General features: G+C 38.8%; 1 protein-coding gene across 2 annotated transcripts in view; it reads right to left on the bottom strand.

The window, feature by feature from the left end:
* The window catches only part of Ctss (cathepsin S), a 33,059-nt gene extending 15,672 nt beyond the window's left edge, over nt 1-17,387 (bottom strand). The window contains exons 1-7 of one of the 2 annotated variants that reach the window (XM_020155810.2): nt 17,264-17,387; nt 17,082-17,179; nt 15,362-15,488; nt 6,804-6,926; nt 4,743-4,892; nt 2,581-2,808; nt 711-876 (exon numbers count right to left, since the gene is read on the bottom strand). In XM_020155810.2, the coding sequence (XP_020011399.1) occupies nt 711-876; nt 2,581-2,808; nt 4,743-4,892; nt 6,804-6,926; nt 15,362-15,488; nt 17,082-17,128 (841 nt within the window). In that variant the 5' untranslated portion in view covers nt 17,129-17,179; nt 17,264-17,387. Of the gene's footprint in view, nt 1-710; nt 877-2,580; nt 2,809-4,742; nt 4,893-6,803; nt 6,927-15,361; nt 15,489-17,081; nt 17,237-17,263 lie in introns of those variants that run through there. The other variant, XM_074048182.1, reaches the window with a different exon arrangement.
* Between the last annotated feature and the right edge of the window lie 8,965 nt (nt 17,388-26,352).

Raw genomic sequence — 26,352 nt, 5'->3', positions numbered from 1 at the left:
TTCCTTTCTTCTAGCCTTTTGAAATACACACTACATTATAATTATCTATAGCCATCTTTTTTTTTTTCATTTACTCATATGTGGATACAATGTTTGGGTCATTTCTCCCCCTCACCCCCTTTGTTTGTTTTTTTGAAACTGGGTTGCTCTATATAACCTGGGCTGGCCTTGAACTTGTGATCCTCTTGCCTCTACCTCCTGAGTGCTGAGATTACAGACATGAACCAGCACACCTTGCTTTTCCATAGTCTTTTTTTTTTTTTTTTTTTTTTTGTGGTACTGGGGCTTGAACTGAGGGCCTTCACCTTGAGCCACTCCACCAGCCCTATTTTTTTGTGAAGGGTTTTTCAAGATAGGGTCTAGTGGAACTATTTGCCCAGGCTGGCCTCAAACTTGTCATCCTCCTGCATCCTGGGATTATACTTGTGCACCACCACACCCAGCAGTTGCATAATTTTTAATCCCAGCTCAATCACTTTCAGGTTGTGTGATTTTAGGTAAATTAACCCCTCAGTGAGGTTTTTTTTCACTTGAAAATGATTATTGTGATGATTAAATAAGATAAGACATAAAGAATTTAGCATAGCATGTGGCATGTAGTGTTAAAAACTTTAATAATTATTACTTTACTAATTAAAACTGAGTGTAAACTTCTGTTTAACCTATGTGGAGGGTAGCATGTAACAAGAGGATGACATATCAATTTTTACCACTTCTGTAGAGGAAGAAGGAAGGGTGACTTGCATCTATAGCCACAGACACAGGTCCTTTATTGGCAACAGCTTCTTTCAGGGCATCTTCATTGCCAGAGGGAAGTTCTGTGTACCTTGAACATGTGGCAGCTCGATTTTTTGAATCATAATGACACTTTTCATCCTAGGAAGAAAGAAAAAAATTAAATCAGATGAAGAAGCACACTTCAGTATGTCAGTTTCCTTTATAAATCACCAGTATAAGCCTGGATTTCAAATGTTATCTTTCCTTGCTTTAACATTTTTAAGTGATCCCTTCCCCTTTTTTTTTTTTTTTTTGTGATACTGGAACTCAGGGCTTCACTTGCTAGGCGATGCTCTGCCACTTAAACCACATCTCCAGCCTTGGCCACTTCCTTTTAATGAAAGCAAAATTAAATCATTCAAGTCCCAATACTTCCGGGTTTCATCAATAATAGAAGAAAAGCCAGGCAGGGTGGCACATGTCTGTAATACCAGCACTTGGAAGGCAGAGGCAGTAGGCTCCTGAGTTTCAGTCAAGGCTGGGCTACCTAGGGAGACCTCCCATCTCAAAGAAAAACAATACCCCAAATCTAACCAAACAAAAAGCTCTCAGAGGAAATATAGGACTTTTCTACAGTTTTAAATTGTGAAATATCTTCAAACAAGCAAAACTTGTCAGAACAATATCTCCTCAGACTCTGAAGTATATTGTAGGAGGGTATTACACAGAGATCATAAACTTTACACTAGAACTGAACAATCTTTTTGATGATGTGATGCCTGCAAGACAAGCTACAGTTAAAGTGGTGGCTCATCAAGACCACACAATAGTATATTTCAGGTGGGAAAAGGAGGTTACAAATATGTTTGTTGTATACACAACTATGTTTTAAAATTAGGGAAAGAGCCTGACAGAAATAAGCTAAATAATAGTGTTTAAAATATAGTGATAATAGAGTGATGTTTTTGTCTTTTCTAAATTTTCTGTAATATGGTCTTATTTCTTCTACCATTTAGCTGTGTAATTGACATACATGGAAGAGAATATTATTGAACATCTTAGGTGGAAGAACCAACTGACTGATGTTCTGAGAATAAGGCTGAGCACGGGACAAAAATGTTTAAATATTAATAGATGCACAGAAAGGATTTTACAGATGGTTTGGTTAAAGTATGAGTTTAAATATGAAGGTACCTTACTTGTTTAAAAACATTTTGCCACTGATAATCCCTCTTCTGCCACAGGGGATTAAACCCAGAGTAAGCTAAGTAAGGGCTCAGCCATGCCCCCATTTATTTATTTATTTATTTATTTATTTATTTATTTGTGGCAGTTCCAGGGCTGAGCTCAGGCCCTTACATTTGATAGGCACACACTACCACTTAAGCCAGACCACTGGCCCTTTTTTGCTTTAGTTATTTTTCCAATAGAGTCTCACTTATTTCTGCCTGGGATGGCCTGGACCACAATTCTGCTACTCGTGCTTCCTGTGTAATTGGAATGACACAATACCATGCCCAGCTTTTTATTGGTTGAACTGGGGGGGTCTCACAAACTTTTTGTTCAGACTGGCCTTCTTGCCCAGAGAAAGTAGCTGGGATTACAGACATGTACCACCATGACCAACTACCACTGAAAATTTAAGGCTACTGCTGTAAAAGAAAGAGAACTCTTGAGAACTCTTCCTAACAGGAATACTCTCTCTCTCTCTCTCTCTCTCTCTCTCTCACACACACACACACACACACACACACACACACACACACAACATTGCTTCTCAAGCATTTGAGTTGGTAGTGCATCCTGGAGTCAATGGATAGAATGAGGTCATGGGACAGCACAAAAAGTTTGCCTGTGACACACCATGGCTTTGTAGGGATAGGAAGCATCTGAATCAATGCCGTTGTTATCAATGATGTATTGAAAAGCTTCTGTCATGAAGCCACCATTGCAGCCTTTATTCCCGTATTTATCAGTTGCACAATCCACCAGGTTCTGTGCACTCAGAGACACCAGCTTTCCTGTTTTCAGCTTCAGTTGTGCTTCTAGCGCTCCCACGGCACTGAAAGCCCAACAAGCACCACAAGAACCCTAAAACAGAGACAAGGTGACAGATGTAATGACAGAAAATCAGTAAGGATGGCTTCCATAACAAACTGGGTAACTTCTCAACCATGTTGCCTCTGTTAGTAGTTACCAGGAACAGCTCCCCCACTACTCTCTTGGATAATGGGAAAGAAGACTAAATTGATTGTTCTCTAGGTAACCTTGATGGAGATTTGCAATGACTGATCTCAGAGCATAATGGGCATATTCAAGTGTATTAATAGTATTCACTAAACAAATCCCACCTATCTTCACCTGTAAGGAAGGGAGATAGATGTCTACAGTAAAGAGGTTTTGGGAGGCGACAGGAGGATTTCCTTCTCCTAAAGTATCCTTCCTCAGGTCAAATGATGGCTCAAACATAAGAGCTTAAATCCTTGTCTAACAGTTTTCAAACATCATTATCTTTAGAATTTTTTGAACAGCTAGGTGTGGTGATATATACTTGTAATGCCAGTACTTGGGAAGTGGAGGCAGGAGGACCTCAAATTAAGGCCAGCCTGGGCAATATAGCGAGATCCAGGTCAGCCTGAACTACTTACTGAGACTGTTTCAAAAAAAAATTTTTTTTTACTCCAAAGATATTTTGCAAAGAGGCATAAACAAACAGAAAAAAATGCAAGGCTGCTTTAGTTAGGAAATGCGAGAGTCCAGAGCCTCATTGTAACTACTTGAACTTTCTCTCTCTGTCTCTCTTTCTCTTTGCTTTTACTTGAGACAGGGTGTTGCTACTTTGCTCAGACTGACCTCAAACTCATGATCCTCATGCCTCGGCCTCCTTACTGCTGGGTACAGGCCTCCCTGTACCTGCCGCCTCTGTTGTTTGTTTTTCTTCCTCCTATCTTACTGCCTACACAGAAGAAGCAAGTTGGAATTGCTTTTGGTTACAGCAAATCTGGTCACCAAAATGCAAGTATTCAGGGAAAGGAGCTCATTAAATCACTAGAGTTAGCACCTAAGTATGTAGTTCATCAGTCTTCCAAACTTTTATTTTAGAGGAGCTTCAGTAGGAACCCCAAAACTAATTTAAAGAAATATGGAGTGGGAAAGAGTGAGAGCTTGGCAGTACTACTCATTCTTAATACATTTTTTATTTCTTCATTGGTCACAAGCTGGAGCTGATGCTCAGAATGTTCAGAACTCTCTGATTCGTCACCCTTACCCTGATCTCTAAGGTGACACATGTGTTTAACCCTTAGTTATTTCTAACTAAGTAGGGATTTTATTTTATTTTTTGAGATAGGGTCTCACTATGTAGTCCAGGGTGTTCTCTAACTCATGATCCTCCTGACTGCCTCCTAGTGCTGGGATTACAGACCTGCACCACTACATCCAGTTTATCCATCCTTCCTTCCTTCCTTCTTTCCTTCTTTCCTTCTTTCCTTCCTTTCTTTTCTACAAGCAAACTAATGGAAAATACAACACGTTAGGCACAACAATTTTATGAAGCACACATTTCTTCTGAAATGTGTGCAAATCTACCTATGAATTAACCTGACTGGTTCCATGTAGTCCACTGTAGCTGGACTTCTTTATTCTGTTCCTTCAAATCTGAAATTCATAAGTTAGATGGAGAAAGACACTTCCAGGATTTCTTCATAAGCATGATGGTGCTTCTCAAGCAATTGGCTTGATGGAGGGTCCAGGGCAGTCAGCAGATAACATGAGCACTAAGGGTTTGTCTTACAGACCTATTCCCATATTTTGCAGTTTTTATCTAAGATGGTGTGTTTAGAACTACTGGTGTTGTAAAGCACTGGGAATAATAAAGTGCACATAATAAAATATGTGATCCTTGCCCTTAAGGAGTTTACAGTTCAGTTGGGAATACAAGAATAACAAAAGCTTCCAAATTATGTAGCTAGACATAGGAAGAGAGCTGTGCCTAGGGTGCAGGGGCCTGGGACAGTCATACTCACCTGGTATTTCACCTCCGTAACACAGCCCTTCTCTCTCCAGTCCAGAGAATCAGGCAATTTCTGATTAGGGTTTGACTTGTAGGTAACATTTGTCTGCCACTGGCTGGGAACTTTCAGGGAACTCATCAAAGACATCACTTCTTCACTGGTCTACAAAGCAAGTATATATCCCCTTTCACTCATGTTGTTTTTCTTTTAAACTGGTGACATTCATTTCAATCACAGAATTTAATAAAATTAGAAACGTAAGTGAAGCAATGTAATATTCTTAAACTAAAACAAAATATTTAGTAATCATTGCATTACATTACTCTATTTTATTGTTTTATAACTTTTAATGTGTTTTATTATTCTACTTTCATGCATGCATATAATATACTTCAATCATATTCAACCTCTATATCCTCATTTTAAATATCCTAATAATTGTAAATGTGAATATCTTTTAAAACTGAGGAAAACTAGTGGTGGTTGTGACCAACATATGCACTGTTGATTGGTGGGACAAATTATTTGGGTCTCTTTAGTCTTATACTTTGCATTAGCACCCCAGTTCTCCAAGTACAAGGGAAGGAGAAAAAGAAAATGGTGCAGGGAGGCAGACCTGTGGTTCAAAGCAGGGCAGGATTTTATAAAGGTATTATCTAAAAAGTGGGTCAGCTGGGTGTTGCTGGCTCTCACCTGTAATCCTAGCTTCTTTGGAGGCTGAGATTGGGAGGATTGAGGTTTGAGGCCAGCTCAGGCAAATAGTTCAAAAGACCCCATCTCCAAAATAACCAGAGCAAAAATGGGCTGGAGGTGTGGCTCAAATGGTACAGTGCTTGCTTTTCAAGTGCAAAGCCCTGAGTTCAAATCCCAGTTCCACAAAAAAAAGACCAAACTAAGAGGCCAGGCACAATGGCTTATGACTATAATTTCAGCTACTCAGGAGGTGGAGATTGTGAGGATGGCAATTAGAGGCCAATCTGGGCAAAAAGATAGCAAGACACCCATCTCAACCAGTGGCTGGGCACAGTGGCACACTCTTCTCATCCCAGCTGTGCTGGGATGCACAAGTAGGAGGATCACAGTCCAGGCAGGCAGGGGCATAAAACAAGACCCTATCTCAAAAATAACCAGCACAAAAAGGGTTGGGGCATGGCTCAAGTGGCAAAACACCTGTCCTAGTGAGTGTGAGGTTCTGAGTTCAATCCCCAGTACTGCAAAACAAAACCCCACATTCTCCCAATAAGAAAGCAGGTAGACCATATTAAATTGTCAATTTAGACTTATGAAAATAAGGTAACTTAATATAAAAGACTAATCAGTCTTTAGAAAGTGCTTTCTGGAATTCATAAAAAAAGTAAAAGCAATAGTTGTCTGTGAATTTAAAATTTTCTTGAAAGAAGAAATTTATTAAGTACAGTAGTCAAAGTAGAACTAAATAAGAAATTTCTGTACAAATTCTTTTTTTTCCCTTCCTTTCTTTTTCCAGTACTGGGGTTTGAACTCAGGGCTTTGTACTTCCTAGGCAAGTGCTCTACCACTTGATCCATGTCCTCAGCAACCCCCTTTCTTTGCTTTACTTATTTTTCAGATAGGATCTTAGTCCTTCTACCTATGGCTTCCTGAATAATCAGGATGACAGGCACATGCAAGCACACCCAACTTTTTTTGTTGAGATGGGGTCTTTCTGGTATTTTGTCCAGGCTGGCCTCAAACCTCAATCCTCCCAATCTCCATCTTTTAAATAGCTGGGATTACAGGTATGAGCTACCACATCTGGCCTGTACCAGTTCTTGTGTCCTTGAATTCTACTGTTTTCTAACTCTGTAGGCATGTGGCTATATTCTCCTTCCTTTTTTGTTTTTTGTACTTTTGTTTTTATTTTGGTGCTGCAGATCAAACCCAGGGCTTTCCATGTGAACAGCAAGTGCTCTACGTCTGAGCTATACCAGCTCTGGCTATACAGTCTCCTTTGTTCTTGCGTCATCAACATCCTTTACCTTCAAATTGCTTCTGGGGAGACAGAAACCATGCTTACACAGCCATGAAAGTAGAATTATTTTGTACTTTACTTACCATGTCCCCCAGGTGGTTCATGCCTAGATCATATGAATGCATCCCCATTGAATGTTCCAGATTGTGAAGTGTCACAAATTTTAGATTCTTTTCCCAGATGAGACGCCGTACTGCTTCTTCACTCTAAAATACAAGGAAAAAGAACGCAGTTCTATTTCATCCAAATCGTTCAATAAAGAAAACAGCACTTTACAAAGTATTCTACCATATAGAGGTCTGTTTAGAAGCAAATGAATAAATAAACCTATCCAATGTAACTGCTAAAATCACATATTATCATAATTCTTGCTTCTAATTGTTTTGATGGTTATTAATATTATCTTAGTGTATACATAATAAATTTCCTCCTTAACATGCAAAACTTTGCTTTATAAATCTTTGATAGGTGGTAAACTCATGTAAGTTTTTTGTTTGCTTGTGTGTTGAGATGGGGTCCAGCTATGTAGCCTAGGTTAGCCTGGAATTTGGATAACTCCTGCCTCAGCCTCCCTAGTTGCTGGGATTACAGGCCTGTGCTACCACATCCAACTTCACACATTTGTAGATCTTCATAAATTTGTTTTCACTCTAGGTCAGGTGTGGTGACTCACCCTTGTAGTTCCAGCTGCTTGGGAGGTGGAGATTGGGAGGATCTCCATTTGAAGCAAGCCCCTGGAAAAAGTTTGAGAGACACCTGCCTCAGCCAATAAGCTGTGTGTGGGTGGTGGAATGTGCCTGTCATCCCAGCTATGCAGGGGGCCTGCCTTGGCAAAAATACAAGACCCTATTTAAAAAATAACTAAACAAAAAAGGGCTGGGGGTGTGGCTTAGTGGTAGACCACCTGCAGTGCAAGGCCCTGAGTTAAATCCTCAGTACTGCCTCCCACTATTTTTATTCTTGATAACCATTTAGATGATTATAAATTTCTAGCTATTTTTCTTCAGTTATTTGAAGATGTTTCTTCAGTGTCTTCAGGTACCTATTGTTGCACATGAGAGGTCTGTTGCCAGTCTAATTATTGTACCTCTGTCTTTAACTGATAGCTTTTGTGATTATTTTTTCTCTTTCTCTTTAATTTTTTTTTTCTGCACTCAGGGCCTCATGCTTGCTAGGTAGGTGCTCAACCATGTGAGACACACCCCCAGCTCTCTTTTGTTTTCTAGTTATTTTTCAAGTAGCACTTTGTGTTTTTGCCCAGTGCTGGCTTCAGACCACAGTCCTCCTACTTATGCCTCTCCCATGTAGCTGGGATCACACACAGCTTGTTGATGGGATGAGGGTCTCCCTAACTTTTTTCCCAGGCTGGCCTTGAACCATGATCCTCCTAATCTCCACCTCCTGAGTAACTGTGATTACAGGTGCAAGCCACCAAATCCAGCCTCTCTTTTATGTTTTGCAACTTCATTATATGTGTCTGGATATAGACTTTTTAATTTACCTTCTGCTGGGAACTCTTGATTTGATGAGCCAGGACCTTTTTGCATATCTGGAAATCTCAGCCAATATCTTTTCATGTATTGCTTCTCCACCATTCCATCAACTTTCTTCCTCAGAAACTCCTATCAGATAGATGCATTTTGGAGCCTTGAACTCTCTTCCATCTTTCTTTCTTGGATTTTCATAGGTTTTTTCATTTTATTTCTATGTGCTGCATTCTGGGTGAATTCTTCAGCACTGTTTTCCAGATTACTGATTCTATACAACTGTTTCCAGTCTGGAGTTTATCCCTTTCATTGAATTTTCACTGTGGTGGCTGTATTTTTTTTTTCCAGGATTTCTAATTTATCTCACAATATAATGTTCACTAGATGGGTGTTTTTCCTTTTTGAATAGTTTTTTAAAGTCATTTTTGGTTCTATTATTTTAATTTTACCCAGAGGAATTCATATGCTGTCCATGGATTTCCTTGTTCTCCAGGAGATGCATTTACACACAATACAATGTGCCTCGAATACAAGGCACGAGGTACCTCCCATAACTGCTGAAGGGCCAGGATAAGCTCTAACCAATGAGCAGTGAGCAGCATCTGTTCTGCCCCATTTCATTACATGAGTGAGCCTGACAAAGTATCGCGAGCACTTACGACTCATTACCAATCGAGTATGGGTAAGCAGTACGCAGGAGACTCTTACTTCAGAGAACAGGATCCACACGGCAACAAATCCACACGGCACTCTCACATGGATCCTAATGTCCTGTCCTCTTCTACCCCAGCCAGCCAGGAATTTACTCAGGCCTTCACCAAGCCTGCTCACTGTGCAACGCCTTCTTAGTCGGTAAGGGGAGTCCAGCCGAGCTCCGGGGAATCCTTACCGCTGATCTTAGTTGCAGGTCCGATCTCGAGGTTCACCAGTGACACCGGGTTGTTGGGAGAAGGGGAAAGCTCTCAAGCAGCAGCTGCCTCTGCTCAGAGCTTCAGGATGGGCTCCGACAGTGTGGTCTCCAGCATTCAGGAGGCGAGTGGTGGGTGGTATCGAGGCTTGGGTTTTTATGCTTGGTGGTGACCTCATAGTTGGTGTTATCAGTCTAACCACCTTAGGGTTGGCTCATTTGCATATCAGCCTGTCATTCTCTGGTTTGGTTTCTTAGTCCTAACACACACTAGCTACTAATTCTTATCACAACAGTTTTCCATACTTTAACACAATACAGTTAACCAATACAACAGCAATCTTATATGTGTTCACCACACGAAGTATAAGAAAGGAAAAAATAAGTCAGGTTAGAGATAAGTCACCAAGGTAGGATACTAATCTAAAGTCATGTTCATTCCTCTTGAGGGACTAGAATTATTAAAAGAAGGCTAGCATTCATTTAACTGGACAAGGGTGCTAAGTGCACATCTAACTGTAGTCAACCTTGAAATTAGGGATCTGGTCCTAAACAGGAGGGGGTGAGGGTGAAATTCGTCACCACTGTGAAAACCACATGATCATCTCAATGTACACAGAAAAACCACTTCACAAAATTCAATGTCCTTTGATGATAAAACTCTCAACAAGTTATGCACAGAAGGAATGTGCTTCTTCATAATAGATACTGCATGTGACAAGCCCACAGGTAACATCAGACCCAGCCATGAAAAATTGAAGGCCATTTCTCTAAGCTTAGAAAAAGATATACCCAAAAGACTGTGACACAGATTACTCCAGAGGCACCTGCACACCCATGTTTATTGCGGCACTATTCACAATAGCCAAGTTATGGAAACAACCAAGATGCCCCACTGTTGACGAATGGATTAAGAAAATGTGGTATCTATACACAATGGAATTCTATGCAGCCATGAAGAAGAACGAAATGTTATCATTCGCTGGTAAATGGATGGAATTGGAGAACATCATTCTGAGTGAGGTTAGCCTGGCCCAAAAGACCAAAAATCATATGTTCTCCCTCATATGTGGACATTAGATCAAGGGCAAACACAACAAGGGGATTGGACTTTGATCACATGATAAAGCGAGAGCACACAAGGGAGGTATGAGGATAGGTAAGACACCTAAAAACTAGACAGCATTTGTTACCCTCAAAGCAGAGAAACTAAAGCAGATACCTTAAAGCAACTGAGGCCAATAGGAGAAGGGACCAGGAACTAGAAAAAAGGTTAGTTCAAGAAGAATTAACTTAGAAGGTAACACACACGCACAGGAAATCAATGCAAGTCAATGCCCTGTATAGCTCTCCTTATCTCAACCAGCAAAAACCCTTGTTCCTTCCTATTATTGCTTATACTCTCTCTACAACAAAATTAGAGATAAGGGCAAAATAGTTTCTGCTAGGTAGCGAGGGGTAAAGGGGGGTAAGGGAGGAAGCAGGGGGAAGGGGGGAGAAATGACCTAAACATTGTATGCACATATGAATAATATAAAAATTAAAAAAAAGTATGTCCACTCTCACCACTTCTATTTGTCATGGTAATAGAATTCTTAGCCAGAGAAACTAGGCAAGAAAAAAACCTTAAAAGTATCCAAATAGGAAAGGAAAAACTGAAATTGTCTCTGCTGTTGATATGATCTTAAATATAGAAAACTCTAAGACTACCGAAAAACACCTGTTAGAACTGATAAACAAATTCAGAAAAGTCAGGATACAAAAATCAACCTGAAAAATCAGTAGCAAACTACGAACTATCTGAAAAAAGAAATTAAGAGATCTCATTTATGATAGGATGAAAGATACATAGGAGTAAATTTAATCAAGGGGGTCAAAGACCTCAAAGGAAGTCCCTCAGTATCCATGAAGGATTGATTCCAAGATCCCCCAGGAAAACCAGAACCCATGGATGCTCAAGACCCTTATATAAATGGTACAGTATTTGCATATAACCTATAACATATTCCTGTATACTTTAAATCATCTTTAGATTACTAACACAGTATATATGCAACATAAATAGATATTATACTGTGTTGTTTAGGAAATGATAATAAGAACAAAAGTCTGCACATGTTTGGGTTAGATGCAATTTAAAAATATTCTCAATCCATGGCTGGTTGAATCCATGGAGAGCCAACTGTATACTGACAACTGTAAAACATTGATGAAAGAAATTGAGGATGACACAAATAAATGGAAAGCCATCTTGTGCTCATGGACTGGAAGAATTAGACTGCTTAAATATCCATACTACCTAAAGTGATCTAGAGATTCAATGCAATCCTTATTAAAACTCTGATGTCATTTTTCACAAAAATAGATAAACAGTCCTAAAAGTTCATGTGGGGTCAAAATAGAACTCAAACAGCCAAAGCAGTCTTAAGAAAGAGAAACAAAAATGAAGATATCACAGTACCCAATTTCAAAATATATTACAAGCATTAGTAATCAAAACAGAATGGTATTGGCATAAAAGCAGACATATCCACCAGTGCAATAGAATAGAAAGCTCAGAAATAAACTCATGTATTTATGGCTAATTGATTTTTTGCAAAGATGCCAAGAATATGGAGTAGGGAAAGGCTAGTCCTTCAATAACTGGTGCTGGGGAAATTAGGTTTCTATATGCAGAACATGAAATTGGATCCTTACCTCATCCTGTATATAAGAATCACTCACAGTTGATTAAACACACAAAGGGCTGGAGGTTGAGCACAGCAATAGAATGAATGCTCAGTATGCACAAAGCCCTGGGTTTGATCCCCAGTACCATTAAAAGAAGAGGAAGGAGGGAGGAGGAATAGAAGAAGGAGGAGAAAAAGAAGGAGAAATGCCTTGAAACCTTATAAAACTACTAGAAGAAAATATAGGTGGAAAGCTCCACAACATTGGTCTGGGCAGTGTTTCTTGACTGTATCTTCAAAAGCACATGAAACAAAAGGAAAAATACTCAAATTGGATTAATTCAAGCTAAAAAGCTTTTGCATGGCAAAGGAAGCAATGAACAAAGTGAAGAGACAATCAATAGATTGGAAGAAAGTATTCGCAAATCATATACCATTAATAAGGGGCCAATATCCAAGATACAAGAAGAATTCGATAACAAAAACTACTCAATAACAAGAAAGTAACTATTAAAAAAAACAAGCACTCCACCCGGGTGCTAGTGGATTACACCTGTAATCCTAGCTACTCAGGAGGACTGCAGTTCATAAGACCCTATGTCAAGAAAACCTTTCTCAAAAAAGGGCTGGTGGAGTGGCTCAAGGTATAGGCCCTGAATTCAAACCCCAGTACTGCAAAAGCAAAAAAACAAAACAAAAAGAACACTTCTTAAGTGAAGACATAGATATTTGAAAAAATTGTCAATGTCATCAATCATTAGCAAAATGCAAATTAAAGCTATGAGCTATCATTTCATATCTGTTAGAATGGTTATTATAAAAAAGACTGAAGATAAGTGTTGGCAAGGATGTGGAGAAAAGGAACTCTTTACATTGTTGATGGTGATATGTGTTCAGTCATGCTCGCTGCAGCACTGCTCATGATGGCCACGAATGGAGTTAACCTAAATGTCCATCACACATGAGTGGGTACAGACAATGTAGTATATGTTAGTACAACCATTTTGGAAAACAGTATAGAGGTTTCTCTCTCTCTCTCTCTCTCTCTCTCTCTCTCTCTCTCTCTCTCTCTCTCTTCTTGTGGTATTGGGGTTTGAATTCAAGGCCTCATGCTTGCTAGGCAAGTGCTCTAGCACTTGAGCCACTCCACTAGCCTGAGGTTTCTCAAAAGAGCAAAAATAGGGAGCTGGGCTTGTTGGGACATACCTGTAATCCCAGCTACTCAGGAGACAGAGGCAGGAGGCTTGCAGTTGGAAGCCAACCCAGTTGGAGGCTGCCACTAGGAAGACAGTTAGCAAGATCCTATCTCAAAAACAAACTAGCTGGGCATGTGGTTTGAGTGGTAGAGAACTTGCCTAGCAAGCACAGATCCTGGGTTCAATCCCCAGAACCACACACACACACACACACACACACACACACACACACACACACATATTAAAAATTAAAAATAGGGTTGGGATGGCTGGGGATGTAGTTCAGTGGTGGTGGTACTTTGGCTAACATGTACAAAGGCCCTGGGTTTAATCCCCAGCACTGGAAAAAAAAAAAAAAAAACTACTAGAAATAGAACTACTGCAGCTTCCAGCAATCTAACATCAGGATATATATTTAAAAGAAATGGAATCAAGATGTCAGAGATAGCTACACCTCTGTGTTCACTGCATATTATTCACAATAGCCAAGATAGAGAGTTAACCTGAGTGTCCTTTGACTGAATTTTCCCTTTGATTGAATTTTCATTTTGATGACCTTTTTTTTGATTTACAGGATTTCTAATTTATCTCACAATTGAATATTCACTAGTATGGATGTTTTTCTTTTATGGATAGTTTGTAATATATTTTGAAATCAGGTACTATGATGCCTCCATTTTTGTTTCTTTTTCTCAAGACTGCTTTGGCGATTTGAAATCTATTGTGCCTCCACATGAACTTTTAGGACTATTTTTCTATTTTTGTGAATAATGACAGTAGGGTTTTGATAATGGAAAAAGAAAAAGAAATTAAGTGTTCATTACACTTAGGTGAATGGATACAGAAAATGTGGTTATATATGCACAATGAAATGCTATCCAGAAATTCTGACATTTGTGACAATAAGGATGAGTCTAGAGGAAATTATGCTAAGCAAGTGAGCCAGACACAGAAAGACGAATAGCACATGAGCTCACTGACATGTGGAATCTGAAAACATCAAACTTGGGATGCATCCCATCAGTTTGGTGTTTGCTTAGCATGCATAGGCCCTCGGGTTCAATCTTCAGTACCACAATAAAATAAAATAATTGATAAAAATGTCAAACTCTCCGGGGGTGTAGCTCACTGGTAGAGCCTTGACTAGCATAACCCATGCCCCGGATTCCATCCTTAGCACAGACAAATAAATACATAAAATAATAAAATAAAAAAGCCAAAATCAAAATAAGATGGTGAAAAAAAAAAAAAGATGGTGAATAACAGAGATTGAGAGAAGGGTGGACAAGGAAAGGGCAAATGATGGTCAAAGGGTATACAGTTTCAGTTAAGTAAGTGGAATAAGCTCTAGTGACCTACTGCATACCATAACTATAGTTAATGATAAACTATTGTACATTTCAAAATTGCTAGAATACATTTTAAGACATTCTCACTGCAAAGAAAGGATAAGTGTGAAGATGAGGGATATTTTAACAGCCAGATTTAATCATTCTCTAATATATACATGTATTATAATGTAACATCACATTATACCCCATGAATAATACAATCATTATTTGTTAGTAAATAAATAAGAACTTAGAGTGCACGACATGACCTACTAAGAGTGGTATTTTTATATAAAACTAACACATCAAATAAACATATGCAATTTACAAATATATAGGACTTAAATATTTGAAGCAATGAGGTTAAGATTTTATTTGTTTTATTATTTTTTTGTGGCACTAGGATTTGAACTCAAGGCCTCACGCTTGCTAGGCAGGCACTCTTACCACTTGAGCCACCCTGCCATCCCAAGGTTAGGATTTTAAATTCAATCAACAAGTATGCTTTGAGATTAAAAAAAAAAAAAAAAGTAGAAAATGGGAAATGAAAGTCAAAACTCAAAATCTAGTTGCAATTTTATGTGCCAGGGACTGTAATAAGGACTTTTGCTCTTCAAACATGCCAAATGTGTCCTTCCTCAGTCTTAGCATTCATTTTCCCTTGGTCTGGGACTTTATCTGTTTTGCTTGGTCCCTAACTTCTGTCATTTCTCTGCTTAATACCACCTTATTTGTGGGGACTTCCCTCACCATGCTATCGTGTCATACAGACTTCTCATTGCCATCATCCAAGGGGCCTCCCCGCCCCCTTGCTTTCTTATTCTCTACTGTAGAGTAGATCTGTTTGTTTATTTCATAACTTCCTGCTGCTCCTATTGTAATATAAGCTCCATAGTAACAAGAACTTTGTTTCCTGCTGTATATACCCAGAATAGCTGATAAGAAATAAGTGGATAACATTTTTGGAAAATTGCTTGTTCAACAAGTTCCTACTGGGAGAAAACAGGATATTTGTATAAAAGAATATTGCTCAAGGGGCAATCCTTGCTACCTTTTCCTTGTACTGTTTGCCATAGGTTTCTTTCCAGAGATGCCAGTGGTGATCCAGGGTGGGATCTTCGTGTAGTTGTGCGACTGCCAAGGAGCATAGCAAGGGCACCCAAGCCAGCCATTTCACTCTGTTGAAGGGAAAGTCATGTAGGAAGCATAATGGTTAGCTGCATACATTGTGACGAAATATTTTCAATACAGAAAACAGTCATCAAAGGAACACATGCCTATAAATGAGAATTAACTAGGTAACTTCCTGGAATATACAGTCACAAGGAATGAGTGCCAAATTATGTCCAAAATATTACTTCTAACAGTTGTATAATTTTAAAAATTGATTTTCAGATATCTCCTGACATCTGGCAAACCAAACACACTTAGAGAACTAAAAAGCAGGGACATTTCCAGGATTTGCCAACATATCTAATTGAGCAAAATCCTCTTTCTTACTTTCTAAAAAGAAATCCTGACCCTGGCGCCAATGGCTCAAGCTTGCAATCCTAGCTACTCAGGAGACAGAGATCAGGAGGATCATGGTTTGAAGCTAGCCTAGGCAAATAGTTCGTAAGACCCTATCTCAAAAAAACCCATCACAAAAAAGGGCTGGTAGAGTAGCTCAAGGTGTAGGCCCTGAGTTCAAACCCCAGCACTGCAAAATAAATAAATAAATAATAAAGAAGTTAAAAAGAAATCACAAAGCTGGGACTATGTGTGGCTCAAGTAGTGGAGCACCTGCCTAGCGAATGTGAGGCCCCAACTTCAAACCTCAGTACTGCAAAACAAACAAACAAACAGTAAAAAGAAATCATCCTTAAGAAGAGGATAGCCTCCAAAAAAGTCAGTTTGTCGTCTGAATTTTCGAATACAGGAGCTTGAGGCCTCTTTATCCACAACCTAAGTTTATGCACATATGGAAACATTCCATGGCATGCCACTAACATGTATAATTTTTATGTTTTTTTGCATCAGTTAACATAAATTTAATTTAAAAAATAAGCCAGGCATAGTGGCATGTTCCTAGAGTCCCATCTGCTCAGGAGACTTGAGTCCAGGATTCAATCTTCAGCATCACAGAAATAACTGTGTAAATAAATGGGTCTGGGGATGTAGCTAAGTGGTGGAGCATTTGCATAGGGGGAGGGGAGGCGGGGGAGGGCTGAGTTCCATCCCCAGCACTGCAATAAAATTTCTAAGCAAATAAAATACAGTTCTTAAAATACTTCCCTAAAAGCAAAAAACAAAATAAATGCCCATAACCTTTAGAGATAGTTAAAACACAACTCCTATTTACTGGTTTTATATCCTTCGGTCATTTTCCTTTTTTTAACTTTTTCTTTTCAATAAATCAAATGTCTGTTTCAAAGGAGGTAATTACTCTCTAAAACACCATTTCTGCATTTAATTCAGACTTTAACAGAAATTCAATGACTAACTGCCTGAACTAGACTCTACTTCCATATCAAAACAGCTGAGATTTTTAGTCAAGAAAACCTTCAGGTCTTATTTCAAAGAAGGCAGGTTTCAGCCTCAAGCTCAGATTTTCAAGCAGACATTAACTTTTTAAAGAATAGTTCTTTTAAATCAGAAAAATGAGAGCCAGATTGCACAACATGATTTTTTTTTTTAAGTTTACTTCCTGAAACCAAAGATTTAAAGCCGAGCAGGCAGAGCAAACCGAAAACACGGTATTTAATGTGTAGAAAAAACCAGACAGTACATACATGGTAGAACCAGCAGGCGCTCCCATCGTAAGAGTCCTTGACTTCATGTGCTCGCTCCAAAGAATTCAAAGGCAGCAAGGAAACTTCTGTTGAATTGACTTTAAACAGAAATTGGAACTTGTCACATGAGGTATCCACAATGAGGAAGTGAACTTTCATTTCAGTTTCACTTAAAATCTTACCAGACCCACCGCCTCTAGTCCTCTCCCTCTGGTCTTGGGACAAACTAGATGTAGTAAGCCATTAGGAAGAGTGCTACAGCCAGGTGTTGTGGGCATGCTTGTCATCCCAGCTCCAAAAGTAGCAAGACTGTGTCTTAAAAAGCAAGAACAAAAGGGCTAGGAGGGTAGTTAAAGTGGTAGAGCACAGATCCATCAGGGGCCCTGGGTTCAATCCCCAGTACCACAAGGGAGACAAAAATAGGAGCCCCCCCCCGCCATGGAGGCGATCAATAGAACAAACAAATTCAGCAGAACAAGGTCACCCTTTAATCCTACATCATTTTGATAATTGCTTTATTTAAAAACACCGATTTTGAAGTGGAAAATTTAGTTATGAATAGATTAGGATTAATAGCTCCTCAAATCCCAACTCCTTTCCTGAGTTCCTAGGAAACCTGTTTTATTCCTTAGTCATCCATGATCTACTGTTGTCTAATTCTCACTGAGCTATTCCTTTTTCATCAATTCAAAATATCTCAATAACACACACATGTGTATTCATGCAAAACAGGAATGTACTTATATATACATCTGTTACTGTGGTTACCTGGATGTGGTGGGAGCATTTTCCTAATTAGTAATGAATTTAGCCTCTTTCACACTCTTTTTTGACGATTTGAGTTTTCTATGAATTGCCTTTTCATTTCTTCTGTTCATTTTTCTATTGTATTTGCTTCTTTTTCTTAGTAATTTGTACTTTGGGGTTTTGGCTTTGTTTTTAATATATTCTGTCTACTTATCTCTGACAGTTATATATAATATATATACTAAACACATCATCTCTCGGTCCCCACTTGTCTTTTAACCTTGTTTATATTGAGTTTTTCTACATAAAAAAATTAAAGTATTGATGTAGAAAATTTTATTCAGCTTTTTATCATCTATGCTTTTTATGTGTTGTTTATGAAAGTTTTCCTTATCCCGATATAATAAAGATACATGCATTTTATTCCCTTAGACAGTGTTTTATTTTTCTTTTCTGTGGTTTTTGCTTTTAGGTCTTTTTGTTGTTGTTGTCTTTTTTTTTTCTTTTCTTTTTGTTTTTAAAGCTCACTTTTTCTTTTTTTTTTGGCAGTACTGGGATTTGAACTCATGACCTCATGCTTGCTGGGCAAGCGCTCTACCACTTGAGCCACTCTACCAGCTCACTTTTAGGTCTTTAATTCATTTAAATTTCAGTTTTGTGTGTGGTGTAAGATAAGTAGCCTATTTTGTTTGTTTTCCCATTCTGATGCTACTTCTATCATACATCAAATTCTCATGCATGGGGTGTTTGTGAACCACTGAATGACTCTATTTATCTATTGTTATTTCAGTGCCACGTGATTTTAATTAAAACAGTTTTGTAATATGTCTTGATGTTTGTTAGGGCAAGTTAGTCCCACCACTCCCATGCTTGTTCTTCTTTGTAACATTACATTAGCATTTTGTGCTTGTTAACTTTCCATGTGAATTTTTTAATCAGTAATCAAGTTCCCTGAAAAATTCTGGTTTTAATGTTTAATTATTAATATTCATTAATGTTAATGATTAATATTAATCATTAATATTAATTGGGAAAGATCTAACATATAAGATTGAGTGTTGACTTTTCTCATTTGTAGTAAACATTTTCATGTTTGTGGTCATCTGGGGTTTTTTTTGTATTTTCATTATGGGAAAATGTAAACACGTATAAAAGTGGAGGTAACAAAACCATTATCTTGTTTCAACAATTATCAGTAAGTGACAAATCTTGTTTCATTTGTATGCCCACTTCCTAGATTATCTTGAAATAAATCTTAGACATCATATAATTTCATATGTAAATATTCCTGAGTGTATCTCTAAAAGGTAAAGATTAATTAAATAAATATAAACACAATACCATTATGACATCTAAAATAAGCTAACAGTAATGTCATTAACATCTTCACCTTCCCTTTTCTGTCGTACAAACATATTTTTAAGTAGTGTGTTTGAATTGGAGCCAAGATGCTCCGTGTATTCTAAAACTATTGTGTTATATATCATGATGAATTCATAGATTTAAGCGTATTTGATGTATGCCAACCCATTCCAGCTTTATACTTATCCATACTCACATTGGATCATATTTTAATCAGTGAGAATGATTCAACTTGGCATCTGAGCTCTGGCCTTTCTGATTACTTAAATATCTCTTTGAAGAGGAAGATAGCTTTGAAACAGGGCCATAAAACACGGTAAACTATCAACCAAAAGCTGTAACCTCAGACAGAGCTGTGAGGAATTGCCCATTAGAGGCATGCAAAAGTTCAGGACTGAGATGAAAGGCATCATGCAGAGATAAGCACCCATTCCTGCCTTTCTTTGTCTCCACTTGTAAATAAACTTTCCAAAGCAGGACTCCCCTGCTGTTCTTATGTAGCCTTAGGTCTCTAACCCACTACTAGCCCTACTTTATGGGAGGGCACATTCCTTGTAACCTGATGCCCTGCACTGCCTTTTAAATATCCTGTGAATCCTTTGTTCAGGGCTCAAACACAGGTACACATCTGGGCCCGCTAGCGTAAAATTAAAATCTGAGTTCTCCACTCCTCCGAGTGTCGCTTGGTTTCTCCTCTGACTATATTGCCACAACATCTTCACCACCACATTTCACAACTGCAATACCACTCCCGCTTTTAATCCATCCTGGTAACTCTTTGGGGGCTTTTTTAGGTCTCTGAGGGATTTTTATTTCTTCCTTTTTTCTTTTTTTAGTGGTTCTGGGGTTTGAATTCAGGGCCTCATACTTGTTATACAGGCAGGCACTCTACCACTTGAGCCACTCCACTCGCCCTCTAAGGGCTTTTTATGTTTTTTAGCTTTTCCATTTGTTCCCAGTGACAAGATTGGTCTGAATTACCTAGTTCACTGTACTATAAGAGCAGATCTCCAAATGCCTGATTAACATTTTATCATTCTCTACCACTTCTAAAACAGTGTTGCCCAATAGAAAGAAAATGGGAGTCATTTTAAGTTCTCTAGTAGCCATATTTAGACAGTTAAAAAAAGGACAGAGTCAGATGTGGTAGCACATATCACTAATCCAAACATTTGGGAGGCTAAGGCAGGAAGGTTATGAATTTGAGGCCAACCCAGGCTACATAGCAAGATCTTCTCTCAAAAAAAAAAAGTTTCAAGTGGTAAAGTGCTTGCCTCCAGTACCACCAAAAACAACAACAAAAACAGGTAAGTTGATTTTAAAATATTTCATTTGTCCCAATGATAATATATAATACAAAATCAATAAATTAGTAATTACATTCTTTTTTTCTTTTTTGGAGGTACTGGGGTTTGAACTCAGTGCCTCAAGTTTTACCACTTACCAACCTCCAGGCGTTTTTCCTTATTTTGTCAGAGAGGGTCTTGCATTTTTGTCTGGGGCAACCCTCCTACTTACAGCTTCCCATGTTGCTGGGATCACAGGGGCATGCCACCATGCCTGGCTTATTGATTGAGAATGGGTTCTTGCTAACTGTTTACAAGGGCTGGCTTCAAACTGCGATTCTTGATTCTTCAATCTCTGCCTCCCAAGTAGTGGGATTACAGATGTGAGCCACTATGTTGGCCTTTAATTAGATTCCAAGAGTGTATTTTAAACTTATAGCATATCTCAATTTGGACTTTTCAAAATGCCGTATCTCAAGTGCTCAAGAGCTACTTTTGGCTAATGGTTACTGTATTGGACCATACAAACCTAAATCCTCATCACTTCTCCTAAAACAGCATTCAATCAGAATATTTCATGTCTCAAAATATCTTCATTCCATATTGCCTATTAATTTAAAAATAAAGCTCTCATTCCCTACTTTTTTTTTTTACAACCTCATCTTTACTATCCTCACATGTGTACCTTCTACTGAAAGCAATTGATTTTTTAAAATTTATTTATTCTTTTTAGTGGTATTGGGGTTGAACTCAGGGTTTTGTGCTTGCTAGGCAAGGGGGGTGCTCTACTGCTTGAGCCACACCTCCAGTCCTTTTTGCTCTGATTATTTTACAGATGAGATCTCACAATCCTCTCTCTTGCTGGGATGACAGGTGCTCAGCACCACATGGACCTAGAACTTTTCTGTTGAGATGAGGTCTCGCTGGCCTGGAACCACAACTCTTCCAAGGTCAGCCTCCTGAGTAGCTCGGAATGATAGGCACATGCCACTGTACCCAGATATTGATTGAGATGGGGTCTCACAAACTGTTTAGACTGGCCTCAAACTGTGATCCTCCTGATCTCAGCCTCCCAAGCAGCTAAAATTACAGGCATGAAACAGTAGCACCTAGCATCGGTTTTCTTCATGCTGTTCCAATCATCTATGCTTATCAACCTCTGCACTTTTTGTCTTTTTTTTTTTTTTTGCAGCACTAGGGTTTAAACTCAGGGCCTTGTGCTTACCAGGCAACCACTCTACCACTTGAGCCATTCTGTCAGCCCAGCTCTACACTTTTTATACACCTTATGATTGTAACAGTCCTACCTAACATTAGTTTGAGGCCAATTATCTGTCAGTGAATGTGCTATACTCTTTATGCATAACTAATTTTTTCATGCATTATTTTTTGATCTTCACAACACTGTGAGGTAAGAACAATTTTATTATCCTCATTTTACAGAGGAGAAGTTAAAGTTCAGAGATATTATACATAAATTGTTCAAGGAACAGAGCTTGTTGTTGACTTGGGATTGAACTTAGTTTTAAAAGTAATGCTTTTCTAGCAGCTTTATTTTGCCTCCCACTGTCTGGAATTTCCTTCTTTCATCTCTACCTCCTGAAATCCTGCTCCTCTTTCATGTCCATCTCAGAAAACCTTTATCCCCACTGAATGTCACTTTTTGGAACTCTACAGTGCTTTAACACTTTCTTCAGAGCAGAAAAGTCCTCTTTTCTACCTGCTATTAAAATTATTTGTCCCTGATTTAGATGTCTGCCTATTAGCCTATTAAGTTCTGGGTCTCTGTACACTTCACTCAGCTTTGAATTTGCCACAGTATAGAATGCAAAGGGCACCAAATGTGCCAACTTGATTTAAATGATTTCAACAGCCTGCATTCCAGTCATTATGCAATCTCATCCTGTGTATCACTGCCCAGTTATGCTCCTGACACATTATCATGCCATTTTCTACAAATGCTTTCTGTTGTCTGCTGCACAAAATTCACAGCTCTGCCTTTCAAAGCTCTTTCCCACACTGTGGCCCAATCTTGAGCATTTTATTCAATTTAGAACAGATTTTTTTTTTTTTTTTTTTTGTGGTACTGGGGTTTGAACTCAGGGCCGAGATAGGTTCTGGAGAACTATGCCTGGGTTGGCTTTGAACCTTGATCCTGCTGATCTCTGCCTCCTGAGAAGCTAGGATTATAGGCATGAGCCAAGGGTGCCCAGCAGGTTTTTTTTTTTTTTTTTTTTTCCATTCTGCTGTAGTCATGCTGTCCTCATGGTCCTCCCCCCTTAACTAGTCATTATTACCTCCTCTCAGGAATGGCTTTCTCAATTCCTTGACCTCTCTATCTTGCAAGATCCCTTTCAAGAACTGCCTTCCATGGCCTTCTCTGGTTTCCCTATTCATCTTTCCTCCATCTATACTTTTATGACCCTTATGAATTGTACCACATGTTTTGACTTTATTCTCTATTTGTATCACATAAGATAATTTTACCTTACCAGTTAACTTGAAAATATAGAATCCTAACTGGAAGTGATGGTTCATGTCTGGGATCGTACAACTCAGATATCCCCCACCCCCACTTCTCTTATTAGAGGGACAGGGGTTTGAATTTAGAGCTTGGTACTTGCAAAACGGGCACTCTACTACTTGATTTTAGGTCTTTTTTTTTTTTTTGGCAGCACTGGGGTTTGAACTCAGGGTATTATGCTTGCTTGGCAGGCTCTCTACCACTTGAGCCATTCCACCAGCCAGCCACTCTACTACTTGAGTCACACCTCCAGTCCATTTTGCTCTGGTTGTTTTGGAGAAGGAGTCTTGTGAATTATTTGTCCAGAATCTTGTGAATTATTTTCCCCGGCCGGTCTTGAACTGCAATCCTCCTGATCGCAACCTCCCATGCTATAGTTAGGATTATAGGCATGAGCTGCTGATGCCTGGCTGAGACCCTGTCTCAAAAGAGAGAGAGGGAGAGAGAAAGGAAGGAAGGAAGCAAGGAAGGAAGGAAGGAGGAAAGAAGGAAAGAAAAGAAATGTTATAGGACCCATCTTACTCATCTTTGTATTGTTTCGTGGCTTAACACGTTTAGGCAGCAATAAGTATTTGTTGGACTAATTTTCCTAATTATAATATTCTAAGTGTTTTATTCTTATTTCTGATTCATTGACAGAAGCAGTGGCTTCTGAGGCTTTTAGCTTTAGGCTTCTCTGCTTCTTTTAATCCTGTCCTGGTTTGTAAAAGTCCATACACAAATAGTGTATTTGAAAGCATTAGGGGTACATGTCATTAATCTATCCTCCTGCCCATTTAGTGTATGTTATAAACTTAAAAATCCTATTACATAGGAGACTGAGGAGGAATTATGAGTTTGAAGCCAGTCTGAGCTATGTAGTGAGACCCTGTCTCAAAAAAAAAAAAAAAAAAAATCTTGCAACATTCCAAAGCTGTGAATTGGACTTTTGTACAGGAATTTCTCCTGAAATGGGTCACACTGGTTACTCCAAATTTATTTAACTAAAGAAATTAAAAACAAAAAGCAAGGCATGCCTCCAACAGGACAATACTAAATCTTATGTAGCCAACTGGCACTTTTCCATCAGAGATGAAGCAACATTTCCTGAATGACATGGGAAAGGGGAAGTGAAAGCAGAACAAGAAAGCTTCATGCCAGCTTGATACAGTGTGCTTTCTCAACTCACCACGTCTTAGCTTCACGCACTCTGAAAATCAGCTGCTTCCAGTTTTTCTGAGAAACCATTTTACTTAATCTTAAGATTTGAATTTTAGGGTGATACTGATAACAGTATTATTTTCTGTAACGCTACAGAAGTGTGCTGGGAATTTAATAATAGAAATTTTCATAATAATACAGCTCACTTACTACCATTGCTTTAAGATATATGCAAAGTTGAGGTGAAGACAATAGAGTTAGGACAACAGGGAACTTAGGATAAATTTAACATAAAGGTAGTTGAGGAAATAAAAAGCCTCCTCAATAAACTTTAAAGCCATGTATTTATCACTTTTCTGAAGAAAGAAAATAGAATTCTTGAGTCATTGAGAAAAATAGAAAGGAGTGTCCTAAATAAAAAAATATACCTTATTTCTATACTCTGTATAGATTATCCTGTTGGTGCATTATTTGCTGAAAATATTTGATCCCAGTAGACACCCTCCATTATGCTGGGTAATTCTCTGTCACCTAGCAATGTGTGCTCAAAGAAGAGAGGTTAATTTTACCAAGGGATCAAAATAAGACACAACTAAGGAGTACTTGGGAAGCCAAAGGTAAGACCTCTCCCCCAAGAAGTGGTTTACAATGGTTGTGACACACTTGATATGTTACAAGAAATTTGTCATTACTAAAAAAGTACCAAAAATTGTAAGTGATGTATTTTAAGCTTACTTAGAGCAGATTCTGGTTATCCCTATAATATTATTATGCTGATATATGTCCATTTCAATATGCTTTCTGGGAGAGTTTGTGGATAGTTACCAGAGACTGCCATGATTTTATGAGTGTTTCCATGGAAATGCATCAAAAATTTGAACATCTGTCTTATCTATTGTAATGGGGGAAAGCTGAAAATAGCTGAGCTAAAAGATGTCTGAAGTGTACATAACTTTTTTGTCATCTAAGTTCCATTTCCCCTTCTTGCAGTAATAGCACCCTGATTTCAAAATGGGGACACACACACACACACACACACACACACCCCTCCTTGGTTTAAGAGAGAAGCAATGTCATCCCTGCTTCAGGGTTGGCATAGGTCCCAAGGCTAGCGCATCAAAGCTTTCTTCCCTCTGGCTGCAGAGACTAGTTCAGTTATGATCATGTGAACAATCACAGCCTGCAAGTCCTATAAGACAGGTTCTTTGATGTAAAGAAAATAAGTCAATTTTGGTTGATTCTGAATTCAGCACTACACGGGTATGTGGCAATATAGCTTGGTAGTAGAGCACTTGCTAAGCACTCTAGCACTGAGGGGTGGGAGTGGGGTGGGGGAACCTGTTCTATAAGGAACAGGTTCACAATGTAGAATTGGCTGAGTGGTGAGGAAGACAGGGCAGAAGACCCTGTCTTCTTAGGGATTTATGAAACATCCATTGCCTACTGTTTTGAGCACAGACCACAGGCCACTGGAGTGTGGTGATAGGAGAAATTCAGCATGTTGGCATGGGTTGGTTCCTTTTGTAGGCTTCAGTAAGAATATTAAAAAGTAATGATCAGAAAGTGGCTTCACTAAAAGAATAGAGAGAAGAGGATTGGGGTGTGGCTGAAGGGGTGGAGCGCTTCCCTACCCAAGGCCATGAGTTTATCCCAGTATTGAAAAAAAAAAAAAAAAAAGGGCAGGGAGAGAGCTTTTTCTGCCTATGGACTGGCAGTATAAAATCCTACAGTTTAAAGTCTTAAAAGCAGAAAACCTCCAAATTAACAATGCAGAGGCATGGAAACAAAAATACTCAGCAGGAAATAAGACTAGGATTCTAGGCTTGTCTCATTCATGTTCAGTTAAGCATTTTCAGCCAGGTGCCAGTACCTAGCCACTTGGAAGGCTGAGATGGGGAAGATCCAGGTTTGAGGCCAGCCTGGGCACATAGTTTGCAAGACCTTCATCTCCAAAATAGCCAGAGCAAAATGGACTAGAGGTGTGGCTCAAGTGGTAGTACAGCGCCTCTCCATATCTAAGATTATGAATAGTACTTTGTTCCTGTGGTTTTGTTTCTGAGCTACTTGGCTAAGTACCATTAAACTGAGGTCAGAGAAGGTAGAGCACTAAGTTTGGTTCCTGTGAGTTAAAAATTCTCAAGGTTAAACACTATGTCTAGAAAAAAAATCTTTGGCTATGGTGACTAATAGAAGAAATTGAATAGAGGTAAAC

Source organism: Castor canadensis, chromosome 11, assembly GCF_047511655.1.
Source record: "Castor canadensis chromosome 11, mCasCan1.hap1v2, whole genome shotgun sequence".
Classification (NCBI taxonomy): Eukaryota; Metazoa; Chordata; class Mammalia; order Rodentia; family Castoridae; genus Castor; species Castor canadensis.
The sequence above is the reverse complement of the archived record's forward strand: the minus strand, read 5'-3'. Positions and strand labels throughout refer to the sequence as shown.